This window comes from Strongylocentrotus purpuratus, unplaced genomic scaffold (assembly GCF_000002235.5).
Source record: "Strongylocentrotus purpuratus isolate Spur 01 unplaced genomic scaffold, Spur_5.0 spur5_scaffold_7, whole genome shotgun sequence".
Taxonomy (NCBI): Eukaryota; Metazoa; Echinodermata; class Echinoidea; order Camarodonta; family Strongylocentrotidae; genus Strongylocentrotus; species Strongylocentrotus purpuratus.
The window spans coordinates 35,842,233-35,867,204 of record NW_022145613.1 but is presented as its reverse complement, the minus strand read 5'-3'; the positions used below and the strand labels follow the sequence as shown (position 1 = coordinate 35,867,204).

General features: G+C 39.1%; 2 protein-coding genes across 2 annotated transcripts; one reads left to right on the top strand and one right to left on the bottom strand.

Moving 5' to 3' along the window:
- The first annotated feature begins 316 nt into the window (after nucleotides 1-316).
- Nucleotides 317-8,239, top strand: LOC584390 (histamine N-methyltransferase). The gene is made up of 5 exons (XM_030974995.1): nucleotides 317-430; nucleotides 2,486-2,691; nucleotides 3,446-3,638; nucleotides 4,939-5,075; nucleotides 6,281-8,239. Exons 2-5 carry the CDS (start codon nucleotides 2,499-2,501, stop codon nucleotides 6,691-6,693), a joined length of 936 nt encoding a protein of 311 aa, XP_030830855.1. The 5' UTR covers nucleotides 317-430; nucleotides 2,486-2,498; the 3' UTR covers nucleotides 6,694-8,239.
- A 3,775-nt stretch (nucleotides 8,240-12,014) lies between these two features.
- LOC575327 (carbohydrate sulfotransferase 15) lies at nucleotides 12,015-18,105 on the bottom strand. The gene is made up of 6 exons (XM_030975018.1): nucleotides 17,834-18,105; nucleotides 15,968-16,114; nucleotides 15,340-15,493; nucleotides 14,470-14,608; nucleotides 13,724-13,886; nucleotides 12,015-12,472 (listed from the first exon to the last, which is right to left on the bottom strand). Exons 3-6 carry the CDS (start codon nucleotides 15,396-15,398, stop codon nucleotides 12,276-12,278), a joined length of 558 nt encoding a protein of 185 aa, XP_030830878.1. The 5' UTR covers nucleotides 15,399-15,493; nucleotides 15,968-16,114; nucleotides 17,834-18,105; the 3' UTR covers nucleotides 12,015-12,275.
- Between the last annotated feature and the right edge of the window lie 6,867 nt (nucleotides 18,106-24,972).

The following is a 24,972-nucleotide window of genomic DNA, read 5'->3' as shown; positions in this document are numbered from 1 at the left end:
TTCTACATGTGAACATTTTCACTTGGCAGCCCTAGAGGTGGGGGGGGGGGGGGTTAAACCCCCTAAACCACCCCCCCCCCCCGTAGATCCACCCCTGGAACTAACACAGATGTTGACATTTTAACGACAAAGTGGGAACAAAGTGTGTGCTTCCGTAGATCAATGATAAAATGAATGAGATAGGGGGGGGGGGGTAAGTTCACTTTTTTGGGTCGCCCTTGTGCAAAAAAAAAAATTGAGAGGGGGGTTTAACCCCTAACACCCCCCCAAGCGTACGCGCCTGTTTGCCGCACACCCCCCCCCCCCCCCTTGTGTAGAAAGCTCGCTACGCTCAAGGTGACGAGGTCAATGGTTAGGAGGTTTATTTCACACGTTGTATTTGCCATTTTGTAACGTTACTCCTGGAGCTACACTCTACATCACGAGTTTTGTGAGTTTTATCTGTGAATACTTCTCATTAAATAACAACAAGTATGTCTACATGTATAACTAGTTGTAGTTAGACAGGGAGGTGAGACGAACCTCCCTGGTTAGACTGTGTCCGTATACTGTACATTAGACAGAAATAACCGTCTGATTTGGGTCATTTCTTTAATAAAACTGACATTTGTTGACATTCCACAATACATACTATAATCGGAGGTCTAGTGGAGCCAGACGTAGTCTCAGTGGAACAACCGACGATTAGAGAGACTGAAGTTTTCGGTCTAACTGTACATATACCATGCATATTATATACGTGACATATTCAGTCAAGTCAGGAAGATCTGTATGATTATTGTATTTGTATAATTATGATCGTGAGAAGTCCTGTATGTCTAATTAGGCAGGCGGCAGGCCTATACCAGCTAGTCAATATATAGTCATACCTCTAGTCTTACCAGATTTAATTTACATACTGTGCATATCTACCGAAGTTATCGGATATCTAGATCAGACTGATGCAAAAGGGATTTTACAACAAACAGCATAATAGTTCAAAGTCCTGTCCAAAGCTATTTACTTTTTTTTCACAGTGCTTTAAATAATGAGAATGCTATAAATGTGTGTTTGTGTGTGATCGCCTGGACAAAAATCTTGGTAAAAAGGTCATTTTATTCCGTGAAAGAAAATCTACAATGAATCTGTGTGCGACATTCAGCGTTTTGTGGGTTTCATACTGGTTTTGAATAGAATCAATGGAGTGCGGGAGGGTACTCTTTTCAGGATTCAATTGCATTATCTACAGGAAACCAAATTAAGCTCCAGACTTCGAGGGCAGCTCCGGCTCCAGGATTTTCCAAATAGAAATTGTAATGTTCTCCATTTGGAGTCCCTTTTATTCCAGGGTAGCGATTATTTGTTTTCCCCCTTTTTTTCTTCTCTTCTCTTTCACCTTTGTTCATCTTTCTTGTTTCCTTTTTCTTCCGTCACTCTCTCTTTTCCCTTTTTGTTGTAGACCGCCAAGGGGGGGGGGGGGGGGGGGGGGTTGTCAGTTGATTGTGACGCAGTCACGGGCAGTTATGATGTTTATCGTGTACAACAGTTTCATGAATTTCGGGTTTTCTCTTGAAGTGCTTCTTTAAGATTGGATTTCCTTTAAAGACCGAAGTCTATCTAGTTTGAATTTTCATTTGTCTAGTACGACTTTGGTCATGGCGTCTGGAAGAGCCGAGAGGTAAGAAACGACTTTTTACAAGAACGCTACACCCCAGTCACATCAACGAACTGACACCAGACCGACATCAGACCTACAAATCATACACTACCCCCCCCCCGGTCCCCCGGCACTTTAATTGGTCAAGAACCAAGAATCGGTTCGTGCTGGTTTGGAGCGAGCCAGTTTTGATGACAGTGTGACCGAGGCATTAATAGTGATAGGCGGGAAACTCCCCTTCTTGGAAAAGTCCACTTTAATAAAAAAAAAAATATATAACAAAGGACAAGCGTCACAAATTTTTCGGAGAATTTAGATATTTTTTGGGTTGCAAGGTGGTGCTGATTTTTTTTCATAGATTCAAACCGTGTTGACAATTTATTATGTATTGAAAAATGGAAGAACCACAAATGTCATGCAAGTTGGCGCTGATTTCAGTAGGTTCACATGTCATGGTTGTGTTGATAGATCATCATGTGTTGGAAAATCGAAGAAACTTTAAGCCAGTTCACGGTTGCAGTCTGAGCATGAGCAGATAAAGGTCATTGCAGAACAAATTTTGAAATACATGGAGACGTAATACTGGATACGTGCTCATGAAAGTTATGTACCGGACTAGCGGGTAATCCATTCATGCACATTCACTTCACTCCATGATACACAGGTGGAAGTACTCTTTGAAAAGGGGGAAACAAAGGCTATAACACCTCCATCGCTGTAGGAGTGATTATTTCAAAATGTACAAAGTGGGACCTCTTCATTTTTTGAAGATTCAGGGTCATTGCAGTATTGTGCTAACCGTGAACAGGTCTATTCATTCGCCTCCTTCTTTCCGTCTATATTTACAAGGCCTCGCTTGAAAATGGAGACCTTATCACTAGACCAGGATCGATACAATGAAGGATACGCAATCCTCTTGGAGAAGTTGGAACGAAGGCCGAGGTTTAGAAAATGGGCCCATGAGGTGTTCCCTGTAGCCATCGTGCAGAAGTTTGCATCTGATCAAGGAGATGACGATGGAACATTCCGTACACTAGGAATAGGGAGCGGTAATGGTAGGTTATAAGTTTGTTATATTTGTATTTATTAACATTTATTTCCTTCTCAACAGCACAATATAAAACACAATGTATATATACATGATATATGTAACAATTATTTCAACATAGAGTATATAGTAATTAATTCAGATACGGAAGGAGGCGAAAACCCGGAAAGCGTAGCTTGAGTTGGGAACGCCCATAATAAATTAACACAGTTACCGAAAGAACATTATAGATATTATTATGAAAATTACATTGTATATATAACAGAACGTTGATAGGAAAGAAAAAATAGTGAAAGGAAGAGAGGAGAGAATTAAGTATATGCATGTAAGGCTAGCCTTGAGCTCTGGTATGGGAATCGTATGTTGAGAGAACATGGCTATAATTCATTCTGGATTGTTTATCCTGCATTAAATTGATTGTTTGAACCAATAAAATAAAAACAAACTCACAACTGAAAACTCTCTGAAATCATCTTCAATAAAAACCACAACTGCCATTTGCACGTAGTGACTTGTGTTAATTAAGCACAGTGTCGGGCCTATACTTAATTACCTTGATTTCCTTATCTTTCTATGCTCGTTTCTCACCCCTATGCATGTTTTACCAAAATCGCTTGGCACATGTCATTTATTTGTAATCTTGAACATTTGGTTGACTGTAATAAAATGATGTAAGTGCGCTTCATTTAATTATTGGCACGTTAATTATCGACTCGAATTAATCAGCCTCTTCTAACGGCATCACAATCTGATCAATACAGGAGAGTTTGAATTACATCTCCTGAAGCAGTTGTCGACCCGCTTTCCTCGTATTAACCACGTAGTCATCGAACCATCAGAGGAGTATATCCAGGCTTATCAAACTGAAGTAGCGTCATCATCTTTCCAAGGGTCCATCCATTTTGAATGGCACGAAGGGACGTTTCAGGAATACAAACAGAAGAAACTTGAAGGGTAAGGATCGTCAGCTATCATAAGGCCATCTGATGACATTCATGTTATTCTTAGAATATAATTATACAGGTACATTCGGATAATAGAAAACAGCTATCAAAACCATATACATATAGGCACTATGCTTGTCTATTCTTCAACCGCCATTGTGAGAAACGGCGCTCCCCTAATGGGGTGGGGGTGGGTCACATTACTCCTAGTTTTTATTTACCAAAAGACCTTTCCATTTCCCCCAACTCGCTGAATTAGCGCATCCTCTCACCCAGTTTGCCATCACTCCCATTACAATGTGCCCATGTGTCCTGACAACAGTCAGTTGAATTTTAAGAATCGGAGTCGCTTTTCATTGTAAAAACTTTCCTCTTGACACCACGCTACTATTCAAGGCAGTGACGCCGGAGACAGGAGGGGCACATTGCTCCCACTTTTAAGAACCTAAAGATTTTCTATTTTCAAATCACGACCAGGCCTTTTATCATGTGCCTTTTCCTTCTCTTTTAAAAGGAGTCGTTTCTTTTATCAAATGTGCTCCTTTTCATACAAATTAATATTATTAAAGATGATACAAAGTTTTGGGAAATTTTGAAATTTTGGTGGATAGTGATTCTTTACAATTTTGATATATTTGGATGCCCCTGTGGATGTATTAAAAGCACTAGAAAATTTAGCCCCTAAAACACTTCCGCTTTCGAGAAAAATTGAATATACAAATTTACCGGTGCTCCCGGTAAATTTTGATAAATTTCAAATAGCGCCTACGGACGAACAATGGTAGCTACGACCATGAAAATCTCAGAATATGTAGTTGTGATATATAATTATCGAACGGGAATAGCTAATTGGTCGATTTTAGTCAAGAAACTTAGTTTTATGACTTAATTAATATCTTGACCTTGGGAGGGAGCTATACAACATAAAGAGTTTATTATTTACAATTTCAAAACTTTAAACTCGAGTTCAACCGCGACAACGATCACTGACTATTGTAGGATCGCATATGCTTCCAATATGTTCATTTGAACCAAATTCATGACCCCAAACCAAAACTTTGTATTACCTAAGGAATCCGCATTTTATAACCTTTGTGAAAAGTTGACGCCCGGGTTTGAAAATACGAAACTTTTGGCGCATCTTTTTTTTTTGGGGGGGGGGGGGGGGGGGAGGGGGGGGGGTAGCGTCAAGAACTATTTAGCTGAAACATGAGACAACACAACTGTGCAGATATAAAACATACGTCTCCACTATGAATTCAATTTCAGGATTAGAATTATTATCTATTGTATTCTCTACTACTACACAGTACTTCGTCAGATGGTAGATTCGACTTCATCAATGCGATACACAGTCTGTATTATGCGGAGAATGCGAGAGAGACCGTGGAGTTACTTTACAGGAGTCTGGCCCCGGGAGGGATCCTTATGATTGAGATGAGTGACGGTAAGATTCTAGAGAGAGAGCTGAGACAGTAATGAAGCAAAATCTTTCAATCATGATCAAGGCTATGCTATTTTTTTCTAAATAGGCCTACAATCGAATTGGTAGCAAAAGCAATCTGCAGTGTTTACAAAGCAATCATTAAAATGAATATTATTTATACTTCACGCAGCTACACTGCAAATCCTATACTGATTTAAAAAAAGATCTTGGACGTTGGTGGTAATATATAGATATTTTCCCCCTTCTTCTTCTCCTTCTTCCTCTTCATCTTCTTCTTCTTTTTCTTTTCTTTGTCTTTTGTCTGTCTCGTCGGTGTGACTTGGGTATGACTAATTATAAAGGCCCGGTCACACAGAGGGGACGCATGGGGGACGCACGGCCAGCGCATTCGAAATTTGCAATTTGGGCCAGTGCGTTGTCGTTCGCTAGGCGTGCGTCATCATTCGTTACTCGTTCGTCGAGCGCGCTGGACCAACGCTGGGCCAGCGCTATGCATTCGTCGTCATTCGCTGTGTGCGTCGGTTTTTTTTAACATGCTCAAAAGTGTGCGCGGAGCTCGACGCATGAATGTACACGCCAAAGGCACGCCAGACATGCGTGGAGCGCGCTAGACCAGCACCAGACATACGCGGAGCACACGCCCATTATACGCACAGCGCACACGCTGTGCATTTTTTGTCAGCTCGCTAGCTTTTCCAAAATCATGACAAAAGTTAGGCACGCGGCCTTTTCCGATTTCCAATGCGCTGGCCGTGCGTCGTAGAACGCGGTGCATGCGTGGACCATTCGTCCAGCGCGCTAGCAACACGCTGTGCATTCGTGGAAGTTGTTATCATGTGCGCTCTCTGTACGGTCTGTATGCGCACTGTATGCGCACTGTATGCGCCCTGTATGCGCTCAGCGCGCTCGCAACACGCTATGCATTTGGTGTCAGCTCGCTGTAGCTTCGACAAAAGTTGGGCGCACGACAACGCACTGGCCAAAATTGCAAATTTCCCTTGCGCTGGCCGTGCGTTCCCCATGCGTCCTCCCTGTGTGACCGGGCCCTTAAACAAAAGTATTAATACCATGATTAATGTCAAGGCGCTAAAGCATTCAAGGAATTACCGCGTATCCATTTACTACGTATAACTTTGATAGAAGAGATTACGTTTGTATTTGGATTCTGCATGACAGTGGATTCGATGTTTGTGATCATATTGCAGATAAAACCAGTGGACAAAGGTTGTTTGAAGACTTTCCAGAACTGCAACAAATGTTCACCCTCAACAAATGGGTCACTTTTTCCGACGTAACTGGCGCCCTCTGCAATATGAGCATACCATTCTCTCGCCTCACCAACCCTATGATCTTTGACATGACCGAAGTCTTCGATGAAACTTCGCGTGAGGGTAATTTATTGCTGGATTTTTTCACGCATGTTTCAAACTTTCGCAAGACTGCTGATGACGGCCTGGTACAGAGAGTTTTGAAGTTTCTAAAGATGAAGGCTGAAGAGCTGGCGGTGATGCCGTTGGAGCAGGCTAGTCTGACAACAGGAAACGTAGGTGACGGAAAGGAAAGCACTGGACTCAAATTCAAGAAAATTTGGGAAACCTTGATCATAGAAAAGCGTTGAGTTCACCACCTCAAAACTACCCAACGACAAAGTGCTACTGTGAAATTCATTTACCTATGACTTCCAGCTTAAGTTTACTTAGCGATGTTATAGTGTTACGATTTTGTGCGTTCTTTGCCTCAAGCATTGATAAACGCATCTTGAGAGAATTGGTTTTTAAAAGAAACTCCTCAATAAAGTTCTGCATATCAAGTTTGAGCGTTGGTCCCTCTCTTGTTACCGTATCGTCATACTTGACGTTGGTATCATCGAAAAGCCTATTTATTTCCGTTCACAATGAAACTCCGTTTTGTAATGATTATGTTATCATGGAATGTGCAGTGCACATGAATAAGGGGGGGGGGGCAGTTCAAAGTGAAACATTGCAAATTACATCGTAATTGTCAACAGTGAAGTCTTCATTTGTTTGAGGATGGATTGTGTTTTGAATAATGTTGAGGTGGTCATGCATGGATGCAATGGTGTATTCTTCCTTTCGATTAAAGCAAATTTCATCTCCTCTACCCCCCCCCCCCCATGAACCTCAACATTTTTCAACACATGTTTCTTTCTCCACAAGGCTATTAAAACTGCCCGAGGTTATTTTTTTCAAAGTAGTTACTATCTTGTGTTTGATGCTTGTATTATGTATTACTGGTGTCGGGTTACAAACTTTATGATAATTTACATGTAATAATATTTAAGTAAGAAAAGCATTATCAATTGTGAACGGTCCATGGTAAAGATCTCAAGTTATATAGCATACACATCATTTTAGTTGAGGTTGCCTTGCCCCCAACCGGAGTGGGGGGGGGGGGCGCCCTACATTTATTCATCTTATCATGTCGAAAGAATGAATGAATGATGCAAATGCCATAAGAATATGCAATTTAACTGCTCTTTATAGGTTAGCAGGATAATGTAATGTTTTGTTGAGGTTTTGTTTCTGTTCTACTATACTTCCATTATATTCTGTTCATTTTTATTTCTAATCACCACCCTAAAATGATTTATACTCTTACGCACGCATTGTGACTTTATAATTATTATACAGGTAAATTGTTTTTCTTTAAAAAAAATCCCCCCCCCCCCAAAAAAAAAATCGAAATCAGCTCCATATATAGCCACCCTCAATATTAGTTTAATAGTTGCAGATACATGTAATATGTGAATTATATGCAATTGCACAACGCTCTCTTCAGGTTCATGTTATTTTAAGGTTTTCTACATGTATTTTCTTTTATGGCTGGAAACATAATACATCACATAGTGCAACATTAAGTGTGTTCTATTTCTCTAATTTGATATACTTGCAATTCATTGTGATATCTTGCTATTTTATTCAATAATGTAAAGTCACATGGATTGGAAAAAGAGACCTTCGGTTGTAGTTATTTAGTTTTTTCTTTTCTTTACCCCGTGTGACTCACTTCAAATCTTACTGAGTTTTTTTCATTCACTTTTTCCTGATTTCGTATTTGTCGAATAAGTAATAATAATAATGATTATGATAACCCTGCTATGTCAAGATTTTATTTGTTTAAACTATTAAACTCGACATCAATGATTCCATCTACAATTATCAGTCTTTTGCAAATGAACGGCCCCGCATAATACCTTTCCGGACCAGTCAGCGAAGCTGTTTCCCCGACCATTAATTCCAGGTAGATCAATGAGTTTTTCCCACTATAATGCAGGGGCGGCGGAGCATCTTTTAAAGTTGGGGGAGGGGCGGTGTACCAACAAAAGGGGCACTTTGTGGAGAAAAAAAATGGGTAAATGCAAAGGGAAACCTCAGAGTGAAAATATGCAATTTTTTGATATTATTATCAGGGATGATTTCAATAATTGTTTCTCTCCCTTCATGGTCTCAGATACTGCTTTAAAGCATCATACTTTCGGTTGGGTGTGATGGTCTGAATATTCATTTGCGAGAGAACGAAGCAAGCAACCCCGTAAAAACAAGATTTGTGAGGTCGCAGTGCGAATAATTGTATAATTAATAAAGAGGAAGACACAACCCTGATAGGGTTGTAACCACAATCTAAACATGAAATAATGTAAAGACCCTTAATAAGAAAAAAAAATTACATTAAATTTAAATGCGAGCGAGATTTGGGTGAACTAAAGAAAAGGTTCATCGTAGTCAATGTATATTAAGAGTACACTTTTATGGTGAAAGGAAAGGGGCATTTTACAGTTTTACAGGTTTTAAAGTTTGCAACTTCCATCGTTAGCTGGATTACAGGCACACGCCAAAACGCCCAGTTAGTTCAATGGCGGGGGGTGGGGGGGGGGGGGGTGTTGAGTAAAACAAAAATTGTACTCACTCCCCCCCCTCCCCGTTGAACAAAATTACAAATATTGGTGCTCATTACCCCCCACCCCCGCTCATTCGCTGGCTAGTTCGCCGCTAAATATTTTCTCACGAATTGGACCCTCGCCCTCGCCGCCGGCTTGGGGAGGGGGGGGGGGGTTGAGAACTGTTCATGAATGAACTAGAACTAGAATCGTATTAGAGACATTATTTATACATTCTACCCCGACCACAACCTGTTTTACAAAAGTGAGAACTAGTTTGGTGTAATGGGGGCTTTAGTAGACAGCGAAAGCGCTTAATTAAGCCCCCATCACACCAAACTAGTTCTCACTATGTTGTAGAAAATGTTGTCAAACGGGCTCAAACACCGTGCCAACGAAGCTGAACGTAGTAGTAACTGTTTACGATTTTTTTAAGAACCCCATGGGGTCGGACGGGCTCGGAGTGGCTAGTACGGGAGAGTGCTCCAGAACTTTGAGCGTGTTAAAAACTTTCCCCGTCCTGAAAGCGATAGCATCTGGCAAAGATCGACCAGTGCCATTATAATAATGTGTGAGACGGAGCTTGCACCTATTTCTATAGATAGCATTGATTTTTAGGGGTTTAGGATCTAGGGTCAAGCTTTAAGTCTTGCATTAGGATTGAAATTGGGCTTCCGAGGTGAACTATATATAAAAAAAAATGACCTGTAGATACGTATAGATCTTTACGCAGTATAACAAGGCCTACAATAAAAACTTGTTGTATTGCCCCTTGGGTGCCAAACCATGGGTCGGTCGGTCGGAAAAGTTTTTTTTTTTTTTTTTTTAATTTTTTGTCGCCCTCTTTGGGCCGATATTTTTTTATTTTTTTTATTTTTTAATTCCCGCCCTCTTTTGGTTGATATTTTTCAGTTTTTAATGCTTTATACATGTGTTTCAGCGTCATTATTTCATTTATATCTTTTTCACCTCATAATAATCCATGGTTTGCAATGTTGAGTTGATCGAGACGTTTACGCTAGTAGGATTTTGAAACTAGGGCAGAAGATGAGTGAGAATTTGGGAATGATTTGATTTTATATGCATTTATATCCCATTTATCCCAACAAACAATAAATACGTATTTTTTTATTTATTAATAATAAAAAAAAATCTTAAAAACGGTTAAAAAAAAAACTTTTTAAAAATGCCGACCGTAGATTTTCAGATTTTTGGGTCGGTCGCAAAGAGCAATGCAACAAGTTTTTTATTTTAAGCCCTATTGAATGCAGAGGGAATGAACAACAGATGTGCGTTTCACATAAGTAATAGAAATTGCGATCGAAATATAATGGAGTAGTGAATACTGAATATGTTTCTTTTGTTAATCAATTCGATACAAGCGACGCGATTTACAAACTATGTATTTGCCTTATCACGTAGCTTTAAATCTTCACTTGCCATCCTACGATAAAAAAGTGTATATTTGCCGGGGGTGGGGGCACCAGCCATCAATCTAGGAAATTTGCCAAGCTTTTTTCATCATTTTCCATAAACAGGAAAATATTGTTTCTATATGAATGGCACTTGGCATAGTTTCATAGCCTGAAGATTCCCGTGGTTCAAAGTACACCTATGGACTGTAGGGAAAGGTTTTTCTATGAAGCATGCAGTTCACTGGGAATTGGACCAAAAGTAAACTTCATATTTCTTTTTTTGTCGAAGATGCTTAATTCCCAAAATAAACACAAAAGTTCATAAGTCATGAGTGGAGTTAATGAAATTAAATGGAATTCAAGTAACATAGACGTTAATAAACAAACCTCGAATATTCAAATTTAAAATGTTAATTTATCGATTTAAATGCAAGTGAATGCAATAATTCCCAAAATCAATACAGCAGTTTATAAGTCATGAATAAACACTTGATTAAATTTAATGGCATTTAAGTAACATAAAAATATTCTAAATAAACATAACTCGAAATGAAAATCATTAAGATTATTGATAACAATATTAAATTGATAGCAGAAGCAAAAACAAGATTATCTTAGATTTCAAAGTACATGAACTTATTCCCATTTAATTACGATGTTAGAACACTTTTCAGAAACTTTTGCTATTCTATCAAGAGACTCAGAGCAATGTATGCACAGATTTTGGCCAATTTAGTTGGTCCTAACATGGCGTATATATAATACATATATATAAATATATTGTTTTATATATTCACTATTTTTTGCCCAACTCGAACCGAATTGGCTAAACTCTGCTGATCCATCGTACTGAAGAGACTATAAACAAATAAGATTACATCACCCTCTGTCACCCCAATTCGTTTGTTCACCAATCACATCAAAGCGCTACCCCATTCCTCTTACACACGTTACACTAAATTCTCAGATAAATGCCAAAAGATCATACGAATACTATCATATTTTGTAGCAAATTATTCATATCGTTCAAAATCACAATTTTGCAAAGTTGTTCCAAGGTCAAATTCTAGGCACCACTTTCTTAGGCCCATGGCACACGAGGCGTCATTTCAATTGCGTTGTTATATGCGTGAATCAGACCCACGGAAGCCGATTGCGTTGTTATTTGCGTTAATCAGACCCATGACCGCCAATTGCGTTGTTATATGCGTCAATCAGACCCATGGAAGCCGATTGCGTTGCTATATGCGTCAATCAGACCCATGGAAGCCGATTGCGTTGTTATTTGCGTCAATCAGACCCATGAAAACCGATTGCGTTGTTATTTGCGTGAATCAGACCCATGGAAGCCGATTACGATGTTATCTGCGTCGATCAGACCCATGGAAGCCGATTGCGTTGTTATCTACATCAATCAGACCCGTTTTAACGCGTGAAAATTAAACAAAATGTTTACCCTGTTCGTTTTGCAATCACTCTTTGTATAAGATATGCTGCGTCAAAGCGTTCGTCGCAGTTCTACGTCAAGCAAATGACGCCTCGTATGTCACGGGCTTTAGACCTTGAATTGAAAGGTGACTGACTGATGTGATGTTATCATGTTTGTTTCCCTTCTACCAAATTTACATTCTGCGGAGTCCAAGAAGACTATATAATTATGATACCCCATAAGTAAAAGACTATACTAGAGTATAAAACAGTAATTCAAAAGTTAGAGAGCATAATTTTACTAATTCAAGCAATTCCAAGTCATTTCTAATGTAAGTTTTTGCAGTAAATTATTATTACTAAAGTTGCGGGCATGACGGGTGCATGTGATATGATTAATATTCATCATGGATTTGCTCACCATGACACCGGCAGGCATTCATGATACTGTTGCCATGATTACACGCTTGAACCTTTGTAATCAGGATAATTGAATTTATTGTCTCCCATGAGTTTGGCAAGTTCCACGTTAAACGGTCGATGAAAATCATTGAGGGCGTTCAATGTCTCTGGATGTGTCTGTTCATGTTGTCTTTGGTTCTGATTACTGCGTCTCCTTTTCAGTATTCTATTCTCCTCATCCACACTCAGTTGTCCTGGGTAAGAATAGCAGAGCAGAGATATAATGAAATGTTAACTCGAATCATGAGTATGGTTGCATGAAAGTAGTATACCATTTTCATGGGCTTGAGTTATATTCGCACGGCCCCGTCATAATTTTAAACTCCAAGTTTGCGTATCTTCGTGGTTTTAAACAACGGCACACTAACGTCAACGCTGGTTGAAATCGAACAACGCATTTTGAAATGAAAGCGATAGATATAACTACATAATACAAGCTGGTAGAAGCTTGAAATTAACTGCGTGCATAATTTGGCTCATAACTTCCAATTATGTACCACGCTGCTAGAAGTAATAGCACTTATCATAAGATCTCCTGCCGTTTAAAACTGCGAGTAAACTTTCAGTTTCTGAAACTAAGAGTGCGTCCCACGGACCTTAACTGAAAGATAACCTCGAAGTTTGAACCTTGGTATTAGTTATAGAGATCGACCGAACTTGGTTCGGTGGTCATTATAATATATCTAGTTTCCAGCGCAATCTTATACACTGGTAGACGCAACTGAAGTACATGTTTAACACTAAAAATGGCCAGATGTGTCGGAACTGGTCTAGCGGCCGGCTTTTGGCGTACCCATACATCGACTCAAGGTTCGATCCTGAGTCCCGTCGTTCGCATTGTAAGTCCAAGTTTGTCGCCTAGATGTAAACAATATCAACATCTAGTCATCGTTTCACGATACCGTCAAGGTATAAGCTCACCGATATCCAATTGAAACGCGTGGTTATTTTAATACACGCAAACTCCGTACACTAAGTCTTGCACTTCCACGGTTTTGTAAAACGATGCCTTGATCGATTGATACAAGTCTATTAAAGACAACGACACATAAATCATGATAGTGCACCTAGAACAAGAGTTGCGATTAAACTAACCAATTCTAGACCAAATCAAATGCAAGTCCAATGTCTTTGCGGTTCTGATTGATTGAAAGTGAAGTTGTGTTCGGTTTTCAGAGGTATATTTGATCAAACTTGTGTTGAGCTTTATAACATCAATACAAAATAGAATACTTCTAAGGAGATACAATGCTTATTATCGAAATGACTGACTCGAGCTTTTAATGACTGCGTAGAGGATTTAAAGCAAAAAGCAAAATAATCCGAAAGTCGACTGTTTTCTAAAAACCTGATTTTATTTCTCAAACTTCATGCTTTCATTATTTTGGTTTTATACCTCATGGTCTTTTCCCGACGCCTTTGATATTATATATTCAATGTCTTACTTAGATCGAGAAAGTTGAGAAGATCTCTGTAGACTGTGACAGGTTCGGCTTCCCAATCCTCCAATCGTATCACCTTGAAATTATCACGTGGGAAGACTTTCAACCAATCACGGATGTACACGTGATATATACCCACTTGCAGGTCTGGGATTAGGTCGTAGGGCTAAGGATGCAAAGGAGTATAATAACAAAGCATATTTCTGTCATAATGTCCCGGGTAACCATATTCTGAGGAAAAGAAGATTCGTCAGATTTCTACCGACGATTAGCGCAAGAACCACAAGAAATGGATCACTGACCATCTTTTGGATAGGTCTGTGTACATGTTAAAAGTTGTTGATGTTATATGATTAGATTCACTTATTATCTCTCTCTCTCTCTCTCTCTCTCTTTTCTCTCTCTTTCTCGTGGAGAACAAATACTTATTCCACGGTCAGGGATGTTCACAAGTATGTGTTCTGAAAATTGGAATTTATTGTAAGTAAAATGTACGAATGTTCGAATATTTCACAGGGTACTAGGTGGCCTACACAGGGCTGTTGGAATTGAAGCTATTTCGACTATGTTACTTAATGCATTTGCTGGAATAATGCTCAAATTCAAGGGAAAAAGAAATGCTTAGAGTGCTTAGAGTTGCGAGTAAGCCTATAAGGCCGTAAATTATTCTTTCGGGGGGGGGGGGGGGGGGGGATAAACCACAGTCTGTCCGATGGATTAGACCCTTATACCAGTAATATTCTACTCACACATTCTGCAGCATATGCGCAGAACCTTAGATTGTGGTCTTGGACGCATTTTTGGAAACACTGGATGTAAGTGGTAGCTTTTTGGTGCCATCTGTCAGTGTCACCTGGGCGGTGTAGATACCAGAAGAACGAGTCGGCTCTGTATTCATATCAGTGTATGTGGACAGGAGAGAGAGAGAGAGAGAGAAGTTCGATCTAATTACTAACAACCATATTTCATTTCATCTTTATTGACCCATGGTAATACATAATAACTCTGTTTCCATTTCCCAGCCAGACTGATGCTACCGCTTCACCCCTGCAGTATATAAAACGCAAGGCCACCGTACGCCTGACGTACGGTCGCCGTGGAACAGCTCTACGGCATGGCTGCGAAGTGTATAATCACTACGGCGAACCTAGAAATGAAAATAGTTATAACTCCGCGTTATAATCCCACGGCGACCCGTACGGCCTGTAAAGATAGGGATATGCCCTAGGGTGACCCTGAGGCCACCGCGGATTTTCTGCGACCGCCGCAAGTATCTCTCGATAATCATTCCATAAATGTGGGTGAAAATAATTATTCCACCATTATGACTAACAGTGTACATGTAAAAAAGACACATGCGACATGGATTGGAGGATATAACAGCAAGAAAGATGGTGTTCTTTTGAATAGAATTCTAAATTGGGTGTTTGATGATTATTTCCGACATTTAGTATGTGATAACCCTTACCCCATATCAGAAAGGTTTTAGAATTGCCTCCCTCCTCCACTCTCTCTATTTTTGTTTGTTTGTTTGTTTGTTTTTTGTTTGTTTGTTTTTGTTTTTTTTTTTGGGGGGGGGGTGATCTTCTTCTGATATACGATAGGGCTATAATACGTACCTCTTTGTTGGGTTGCGTATCATTAGAATAAACTTTGCGTTGGGTTGAAGAGCGTGCATAAGATCAGCGTTGGTGTAGTGGGGTTCCGCAGCATACGGAAAAGTCTTTATCCATTCTCGTCCAATGGCGTAAACAGTTGATATAGAAGCATCACCTGGTTAAAGAGTTTATGTTTGAGGTTAAATAACAGAAGTCGGTAAAGAAAAGGTTGACGTACAGATATAATATAGTTTTTCTGTTATTGTAATCTCATTTTGACGATGATGATAAAGTTCTCTAATTTCTAATTAAGAAACAATTCCTTCACTTGTCAGAGTAATGTCTAAAACAGACTGTCCCTTATACACACCTTGTATCCACGAAGGATCTGCCTAATTTACCCCTTTCCCATCATCAAAGAATATTACTCTTACCGAATGTTTTCTTTCTTTACAAAAAGGTGGACTGCCACCATTTCTATATCCTATAATAGGATAGTTACATTTATCATAATGAACTCTATTTTGGAGAGATCGAAATATCGAGAAAGAAACTAATTAGGAGATAATTAATTTTTTCTGCCCTATCTAAGTATATAAATTGCAGCTGAAGTCAGAGTTTCAATTTGTAACTAGTGTACCATACTCACCAAACACCTTTGGGTGGTAACCAATCCCTTCGTTGGTAGTAATCCTGCTATTTATTATTTCTGGTACAACTGATGCTTTATATAAATTAAGGTACCATTCCAGAGAACTATCGTCCGTGCCACCAGTGTGATTGCGGGCTTGGAGTACTTCATGAAAACAAAAACAAAAACAAGAAAGAGTCACACCGATATTAAGAGAAGTTCTCCTGCTCTTGAGCTTGAGCAGGAGAATTTCATCGCCTATTTCTCTTCTTTCTATCGGCCATTTCTCCTCTGTACCATTCATAGTGGCCGTTTCATCTAAAATTCAACTGGAAGGCCATCCAAACCCGGAGTTTTGTTCATTTTCATTGATTTAACTGCATTATACACTTCATTTCTGGTGAGAGGGGTCTCCAAAAACTTTTTATCATCTTCAGATAGTTTGAAATTGAAATATTAGCAAAAATTGCATCATTGAGGCTGTTCACACCGGCAGAGATAGCGCGCGCTAGACGGCGCTATCTCTGCGGTTTGGAAGGTACAACGTCGTTTCGGTCCGCCCAACAGCGAGCCACGGCGAGCCAAAACGGCCTGCCACTGGAGCACCTCTTGGGGGTGGTCCACGACAGAGCGCGGTCTAGCGCGCGCTAGAAAAAAGGGGGTACTACGATAGACCGCGCTCTCTCATTGCGGTGTGAACAGCCTCATTGAGAGCGTTATCATATTCAAGTAAATTTTCATCTGGTATTGAATATAACTTAGCATAAATATCATGTATATTTCCAAGATCTTAGTGGAGTTAGTAATCAGATTAACTTCATTAGCATTAAGCATATTAATATTCTTCTTTTGCCAGGCTCTATTTTTCAAATTACGAAAGTATATCATCATGAAACTTACCATGATAGATATTAGTCTAACTTAGAACTGCGTGACTTTTCAGCGACTCAAGGTTACCATGACGTCATCCAGGCGCCATTTTGTGGAAATCAACTTATGATCATATCTTCATAACGGAAAGTCATTTCTCATTCATATTTATCATGATCAAGGTCAAGATCCGTCCGGTCAATTTCAGGTCAATAAACGCGCGCGTACGCCCGGACGTAAGAGCGCGCGCAAAATTTCAAAATGCTCTAAATCGTCTCAAATTCATTTTGCATACGTTTCAGGCCATTGGAAACGTAATGGCCTGAAACGGCCATTAGCATTTATCAAAAAATAACGCACACGCGGATGCGCGCGCGTTTCCATTCGTCATGGCCGTACGCAACATAGAATCGCCATACACAACATTTAATCGCCATTTTTTTCTTCTTTCATTTTAATTCCCACTTTTTTTCGAACAATTGGATACCATGTTTATATCTTTATGACTATTAATAACGGAATGAGCGTCTGTTCAAGATAAATGTCCGTGCGCGCGAGCTCTTGTAATACATAGTGAAGTTTTTTGGTATATTGGTCAAAGCACGTACTTGCCTCCCATTCCGGCGATCATCTTCCATAGATCCATAATGATCAATGCTACACAGTTGAAACTCGACTCATGGACAGACCATAATGGGAGGATTATTTCGTAACGAAAGATCAAATCGTGAAAATGCGTTATTATGTAACACATGAGCATACGTATCACCTAATTCGTCTAAGTGACGAATTCAAGTCTAGTCTTGATTTTGTCTTTGCCGAATAAATGATATTAATGATAGTGATGATGATTATGATCATAATAATTAGTAAAGATGATATTAAGAGTAATGATGAAAATAGCAATAACAGCAACACTAATAACACTAATAATACTAATATTAATATTAATAATAATAATAATAATAATAATAATAATAATAAAGGTAAAGATTAAAATAATGTAGACTCTACCTTCAGGTCGATGTATGGGTATAAATGTATATCCATTTCTTCTAGGTCCCCACCAGTGGGGTTCTTTGGCTACCTTTGCGATGACGTCGGGGTGAGCCGTGATCTTGTCCCAAATGTCTGACGTCCCACACTTGTAATTGCCAAGGACATAGAAGTAAGGCAGACAATTTAGTTCCGTCTCACCTCTCAACCAACAAGGATTCTTGAAATTGTCCAGGAAACGTAAGGGAATCTTTTCAAAAAGCTGCAGAAATATTGCAAAAGAACAGTATCAAGTTCAACGCCATCTTTTAATGACGTTTGATGTATTTCACACATAATGATTATGTATGACGCAATGTAGTATACAAGCGTGATTAATAAGAATATTGGTAATAAAATCTACCTTTTTTGCAAAGTATGTTTCACACACCATAAATCCCCCCCCCCCCCACTCAGTGTTATTTAGGGTACACATATGCTTGTTCCCTCTTTTTGAAAGCACCCCCTATCTAAGGACTGCCAACATTTCCGAACCCCCCCTTTCGCGGGCTTTTCGTGGGCTTTTCGCGGGCTTTTCCTGCCTTGGAGACCCCCTCAAATCATGAAAAATGCTCAATGTACCCCCCTAAATTCGGAATAATTTCTCAGGAGTCCAAAGAGATGAGAGAAAAGAAGAAAAAACACCCCCTTTTTAAAGAAATCTCCGGGTGAAAAGTTAAAGCACCCCCCTTTTTTTTAAATTTTTTTTAACAATTCTCGGGTCGGACTTTGTCGCCCGAAGAGTACCCCTTTACCGGACATTTTGGTAACACGCATGGGGTCCGTCAGCTCTCGGAGTGGGGGGGGGGGGGCATAAATCTGAGCAATGAAACACTTTTTCTTGATTAAACCAGGGAGATGGGAGGAATGCTGTCATGCTACACACAGGAAAGAAATGAGCAGACAATGTAATGGATACATCATTTTATGTTATCCCAAATGAATTGATGTCTTTTTACAGGATGCTCATTTTGAGTGGAAACATGTACATCTACAGTGTACAATACCGGATATGGCCACGGGACTAAACTGAAACGGCTCCACCCCTAAAGAGGCTTTCACATCGGGCCTTGCGTAGAGTTACGTAGAGTTGCGTAGAGTTGCGTACCGACTACGCCGATCGTACGCAACCCTACGCCGGCCTACGCAACTGTACGCGGAGGGACGCAAATGGGTACGCGAGATGAACGCAAAAAATTAAACTTCGCGTACCTTCGGCGTAGACACTTTACACAGAGAGTGCGCAATTTGTACGCAAGTCTACGCAACTAGCTGTACGCCAAGCCTATGCAAATGTACGCCAAGCCTACGCAATTGTACGCCAAGCCTACGCAACAATACGCTACCCTACGCCAGTCCGACGAAGCATTAAAAACGTATAAAGACGTCCTAGATCCAACCTGCGCGCAGCCTAGCCACAATGACTGCTTGACCCTGCTGGACTTTTCATTACTATTCCTGCAGTGCTACATTTTATTCGTCCCGCTGGACTCTATTGTCGCTGCTGAACTATACCTGCAGGATTTAATTATTTCTGCTTTAATTACTGCAAAAATTCCAGGAATGAAGGGCAAGGGTTGTGGTCGAGGCCACTTGTTTCCATCCCTCTGGAGTATCTGGGCACAAGAGAACTTCGTCAGATAATTCATCGATTATTGCCTGGCACACTTGTGGGATAAACACAGAAATAGTGTTATGGGCAACTCGGAATCCACATTGAAGTGTCTTGTAGCTGTTGCCGGTGGCCAGAAACCTCAAGGTGACAGCCATCTTTAAACCAGGTTCCAGAGACTTCCTGTAGTTAGTATCTCGTTTGGTAATCCTCGGTGCAATTCGTGTCAGAAGTTCATGGAAATCCTGTGGCCCCATCCGCATGAAATTGGTAAATGCAGAAACATCCTCAGCATGCAGTTCTTTCATCAGCTGTTCATATTGCCCTGCAGGGGCCTGCGCTGGATCCAAGGTTTTACACACACACTTCTTCTTCTTCTTCTTCTTCTTCTTCTAGCTTCTTTCCTTCTCTGTTCTTGTTCTTCTCCCAAGCGTTCATGTTTTGCCACTTGACTAATTAGTCTTTCCAGGGCATCTAGATGCTGGAGCATTGTACCTTTTTGCCGAGGGCCCAACCAACTCATGATCTTTTTCTGCCTGTGTTATTACAACAGTCAACTGTAATTCCAACAGCAGTGATGTGTTCTGGACAGCAGACAGCAGTGGATTGGGGGGGGGGGCAGAAAGCTACGCACAGGGTACGTAACTATACGCCATCGTACGCAAGCCCACGCATAACCTACGTAGGGACTACGCCAATAATCAATTTATTCATGAGTACGCAGCTTAACTTCGGCGTAGTCGGTACACAACACTACGCAACTCTACGCAGATCCGGTGTGAAAGGGGCTTTAGGACTCTTAGCTTTCAGAGTGTGTTTGTTTGCCTTAAAGCTGGTGGTGGGCGTGTCCACCAGGGCTATTACTATGGTCACGGATCAAGAACATATAGTTTTAGAAAATGTCATGTATTTGTAATATTAAATTATCCCCATAATAGTAAAAAAAAGTCTCTTAAAAATGTCTTTAGAAATTAAATATATCATCTTTCTATACTTCTTTGATCACATAATTATGTTACATTTGGGCCCTTAAAATTAAAAAACTGGTACCTGATACATATTTCTTTATCAAAGCCTTATGTCCACAATGTGTCATTGTGTTTTGATACCGAAATAGAGATGTCATGTGCTCTAATTACGCCAAGAAAAGTCTTCTTGACTCTATAGAGTAGCTGATCCTTTGGGCGCTTTTGGAGCAACTGCAGTGCCCTTGTGGTCTTCTCTAGGTCTTAACCTGTACCATATATCATTGTATTGTTTGTTTGTTTTTCAACCGAACGAACATTTTCAGCCACAGTCCTAATTCCGAAATGCATAAATCAATGGTGGGCCCCTAAAATATAAAGTTTCGACACTATGGGCACATTTGATTAAAAATAAAGAAATTCAGTCGATGCCCTCATTTTCAGCATCAAATTTTATTTAGGAAATCCTGTGAACACCATTTTCCTGTTGGAGTCGTATGTGTATCTAACTAGAGACCATGGACAGTATTATAAAATTAGTAAAAGCGTATAGGACTAATAATATTTTGAGTGCGCTTATACAGGTAAAGACGATATTTCGTATTAAAGTGACTCGGTAACATTGTTGAAGGTTGATTAAAAAACTGTGTGATCTTGGTATGAAATGTTACGTATTATCTTTCTTCTACTGTACTATTTGTAAAAAATCCTGAAAAAATTCTCAAACCACAAAGATATTAATGGTTTTCTAAGAAGTTGTAACTGGTCAACACCCTTTAACAGTGCCGATTAACAGTAAATTCTCCCAAACATTTTTGAATTTTCCCAACCGTTTTCCCATGAAAATAAGACAAAAAAACAGGCTTTTAAAAATCTTTCAACACTTAAATGTCTGGAATGGTAGAGCCAATTCATTGCTTTGTGACGATTCACATTCACCTAAAATGTAATTAAATTGTAATAATATAGTTAGGAGAATTAAGGTATCGATCGGATCAGTTTTTCCCAATTTGTATCGTTAACAATGATCCGTTTTCACTCAAACTTTCAGATTATCTTAATTTTACATCTAGCATTGAAGTCACTGCCTTAGCACCATTTGCTCTCATCTTTACATTGTTACTAAGTTCCTTTAAGCTCTATATAAATCCAGATTAATTATTTTCATTTACATATAGTTCATAGTAAACAACAAACAAAATCACCTCTTTTGAAAACACCGAACAAACATTTTTAGGCAAGATACCTGTTCTGATTTGCATATAATCAACGATGGACCCCCTAAAACATAAAAGTCGGGAAATTGGGGCGGGGTCCGCTCGCTATTCAACAGGACCGCTATTCATAACCGAGGAAGAGGGTCGCTATTCATAATACAAAATCGGGGTCGTTATTATAGGGGTCCCTATTCATAATACGAGAAGACGGTCACTATTCATAATACCACCCTCTTCTCGTATTATGAATAGCGACCCTCATATCGTATTATGAATAACATACAGTGTAAACTGTGCTTACGTGATATCAACAGAATACATATTTTCTACAATATTTATTTGTACATTATGAAGGATATTATGCGAAGGTTCTAGGATCGTAGCGACCGAGCAATAAGTTGCCGTTTGTATATAGATGAACTTGAAATAATAAGTGGCATTGAAAGTGAAAATGTAATACAATATACAACAATGGGCAAATAATTGTTTCCAGACCAATGATGTAAGTGAGAAGAACTTACATTTTATATTGAAACTGTTGCCGTTTGTATATACATGAACTTGAAATAATAAGTAGCCTTGAAAATGTCGCAATATATCATGTGTTAGTGAGCTTGAAGTTTAATGGTGTAGGTTTGTTTGAGACTATATAGCCTTTACACTGTTTCATAAGTGAGATATATCTCCAATCAAATCAAACTGAGTGATGTTATCGAAGAACTTAACAATATCAATCTGGCTTAAAGTGACTCGGTAACATTTATGAAGGTTGATTAAAAAACTGCCTAATTTTTGTATGAAATGTTACTTATTATATTCCTTCTACTATACTAACTCTCTATCATGCAACAAAAAACTGAAAAAATATGCTGTATATTCAGATAAATTGTATAAAAATATAGATTTGCACGCACCCCTATTCATTATGCAAATTAACTAGTGTCAACTGGTGCGACTGGAAATATGCCCACAGAACTTTTTATCAACTGGTGCAACTGGAAATATGTCATGCATAAACCAGTTATTAATGGCTGCAACTGGAAATATGCCAACAGTCAGTTATCAACTAGTGCAACTGGTAATATGCCAATAGACCAGTTATCAACTGGTGCAACTGGAAATATGCCCACAGACCAGTTATCAACTGGTGCAACTGGAAATATGCCCACAGACCAGTTGTCAACTGGTGCAACTGGAAATATGCCCGCAGACCAGTTATCAACTGGTGCAACTAGAAATATGCCCACAGACCAGTTATCAACTGGTGCAACTGGAAATATGCCCACAGACCAGTTATCAACTGGTGCAACTGGAAATATGCCCACAGACCAGTTATCAACTGGTGCAACTGGAAATATGCCCGCAGACCAGTTATCAACTGGTGCAACTGGAAATATGCCACACAGACCAGTTATCAACTGGTGCAACTGGTTATTAAGGACTGGCTCCAGTTAAATGAAATGCAGTCGCACCACACATCCGCTTGACTGTGCATCAATGACCAGTTAGAATCAACTGGAACCAGTTGAATTTAACTGGTTCCAGTTGAAGTTAACTGGAACCAGTTGGAAATTTCAACTGGTGGTAACTAATTAGCGGCATATAGAGAGTTATGATTAATCATGACCGGTCTGTATAATGCCATCCATTGATTTGCGCTCACTACCGAACTTGCGATCGATAAAACTATTTGAAATACACTGCTATTATATATGATGGCTGCATAAGCGATTAAATAATAACAGGGAAATATAGATATAGAATATGTAATGCACTTAGCAGACATAGTACAAAGCTGGGCAGAAACGTGTTTCTAATTTTGGCGAAGGCTATATAATTATGTACATGACCATTGGTATATAATATTGTCAGCTAAAACTTCTATGAACCCAAATTGGAAAATTCGTTGTAAATAGAGTGTATAGAGACAAGTCTTGATCACTTGTATGTATTACAAGTACCAAGCACACTCACTGCATATGTGCATTGCGGTAGTAGTTGTTTGGTAGGGGCAATTGAAAACGTCTGTTTGGGGTCAGTTATGCCTAGTAAATAATTTGATGTACAAAAGATAATATTAGATTTATTCCTTTACCTCTGCTTGCAAAAAAAGAAGGAAAATAACTTGTACTGTAATTATTTCTTTTATTCTACAAAATTAGATTAAATACAGGGACCGACATGCTGGCTAGATTGGTCCTTGATAATTCACTGAACACAGAGCTGCAGATGTGACTTGGCACGGTGACCTCAAAGTGGGAGCGGTGTGGAATTGTTGAAGCAATTCACTGAACACAGTCAGAGCTGCAGATGTGACTTGGCATGGTGACATCAAAGTAGTTCAGATGGCTTCGATGGCGATTCTGATGATGAGCCACTGTCTATGCTTGTGAACAAGTCACAACGGTATCTTCTTCCCTTCATGATCGTTTCCCAATAGTTGAAATTTGAGATAATCCTAATTAATTGTTTTTAATGTTTAGGTCTCTTAGTTTAAGGTAATGAGTGGTCCTATCGAGGTAAGCATCTAAGTTTTTTTTAAATCCTTAACAAAAATTGCCAATACTAAGGTTATACCAATTAAAGTATCTAATTTAAGAGCCTCTCTAAAAGTTGATACCAAAACTACACAAAATAATCTCACCTAATCAAAATGCATTGTAAAGTTTCCCTTTCATAATTGAAATTCTAATAATGATTTTCTATTGATTTTGGCTTGGATTTTTTTTATCATGATTTTTCTTTCTCTTATTTCCTTTTGCTTTCAAGCAGTCTAGATCAAGGATCTTCTCTGCTTCAACCACTATCGCTTGGATGACAAACGTGTGAAGAAACTTGAAGAACTTTTGTTGAAGAGCATGCTACTAGAATCAATTATATTTATTATATTATGTTACAGTATCGTAATGAACTCCTGCAAACATAAATCTTTGATATTCAAATGTATAGCTCAGAACAGCTATTTATCAGGTATACCTAAATTAGAGTTTTGGATTTCAGTTCCATGAATTCTCATATCGTATCTTTGCATTGAAGAATTTGATTATTTCTTTTAAATGTTTGTATTTGCAGGGTTTGATGCCTTTATTAGAACATGAATATAACTTACATTTCCACGATTTGTTTTTCTGTCAAAACACAATGTTACTAGTTCACATTTAATTCTTTTATTTTTACTTCTCTAATCTCTAGTCATTCTCATCATAATTGTATTTGGTACTTTAAACAATCCTATAATCATACAATATAATGTTGCTGTTTTGAATTTATCTGTATGATGAGAAATGAAATTGTTTAGTCAAAATGATATTTCCATGCTTATCA

Excerpts from the sequence above, each read along its gene's own strand:
- LOC584390 (XM_030974995.1), top strand. The coding sequence starts at position 2,499 with ATGGAGACCTTATCACTAGACCAGGATCGATACAATGAAGGATACGCA. Across the intron at positions 2,692-3,445 it reads AGGAATAGGGAGCGGTAATG|GAGAGTTTGAATTACATCTC; the intron begins GTAGGTTATAAG and ends TGATCAATACAG. Across the intron at positions 3,639-4,938 it reads AAACAGAAGAAACTTGAAGG|TACTTCGTCAGATGGTAGAT; the intron begins GTAAGGATCGTC and ends ACTACTACACAG.
- LOC575327 (XM_030975018.1), bottom strand. The coding sequence starts at position 15,398 with ATGCACGCTCTTCAACCCAACGCAAAGTTTATTCTAATGATACGCAAC. Across the intron at positions 14,609-15,339 it reads ATACGCAACCCAACAAAGAG|AGCCGACTCGTTCTTCTGGT; the intron begins GTACGTATTATA and ends ATATGAATACAG. Across the intron at positions 13,887-14,469 it reads GCGCATATGCTGCAGAATGT|CCCTACGACCTAATCCCAGA; the intron begins GTGAGTAGAATA and ends TTGCATCCTTAG.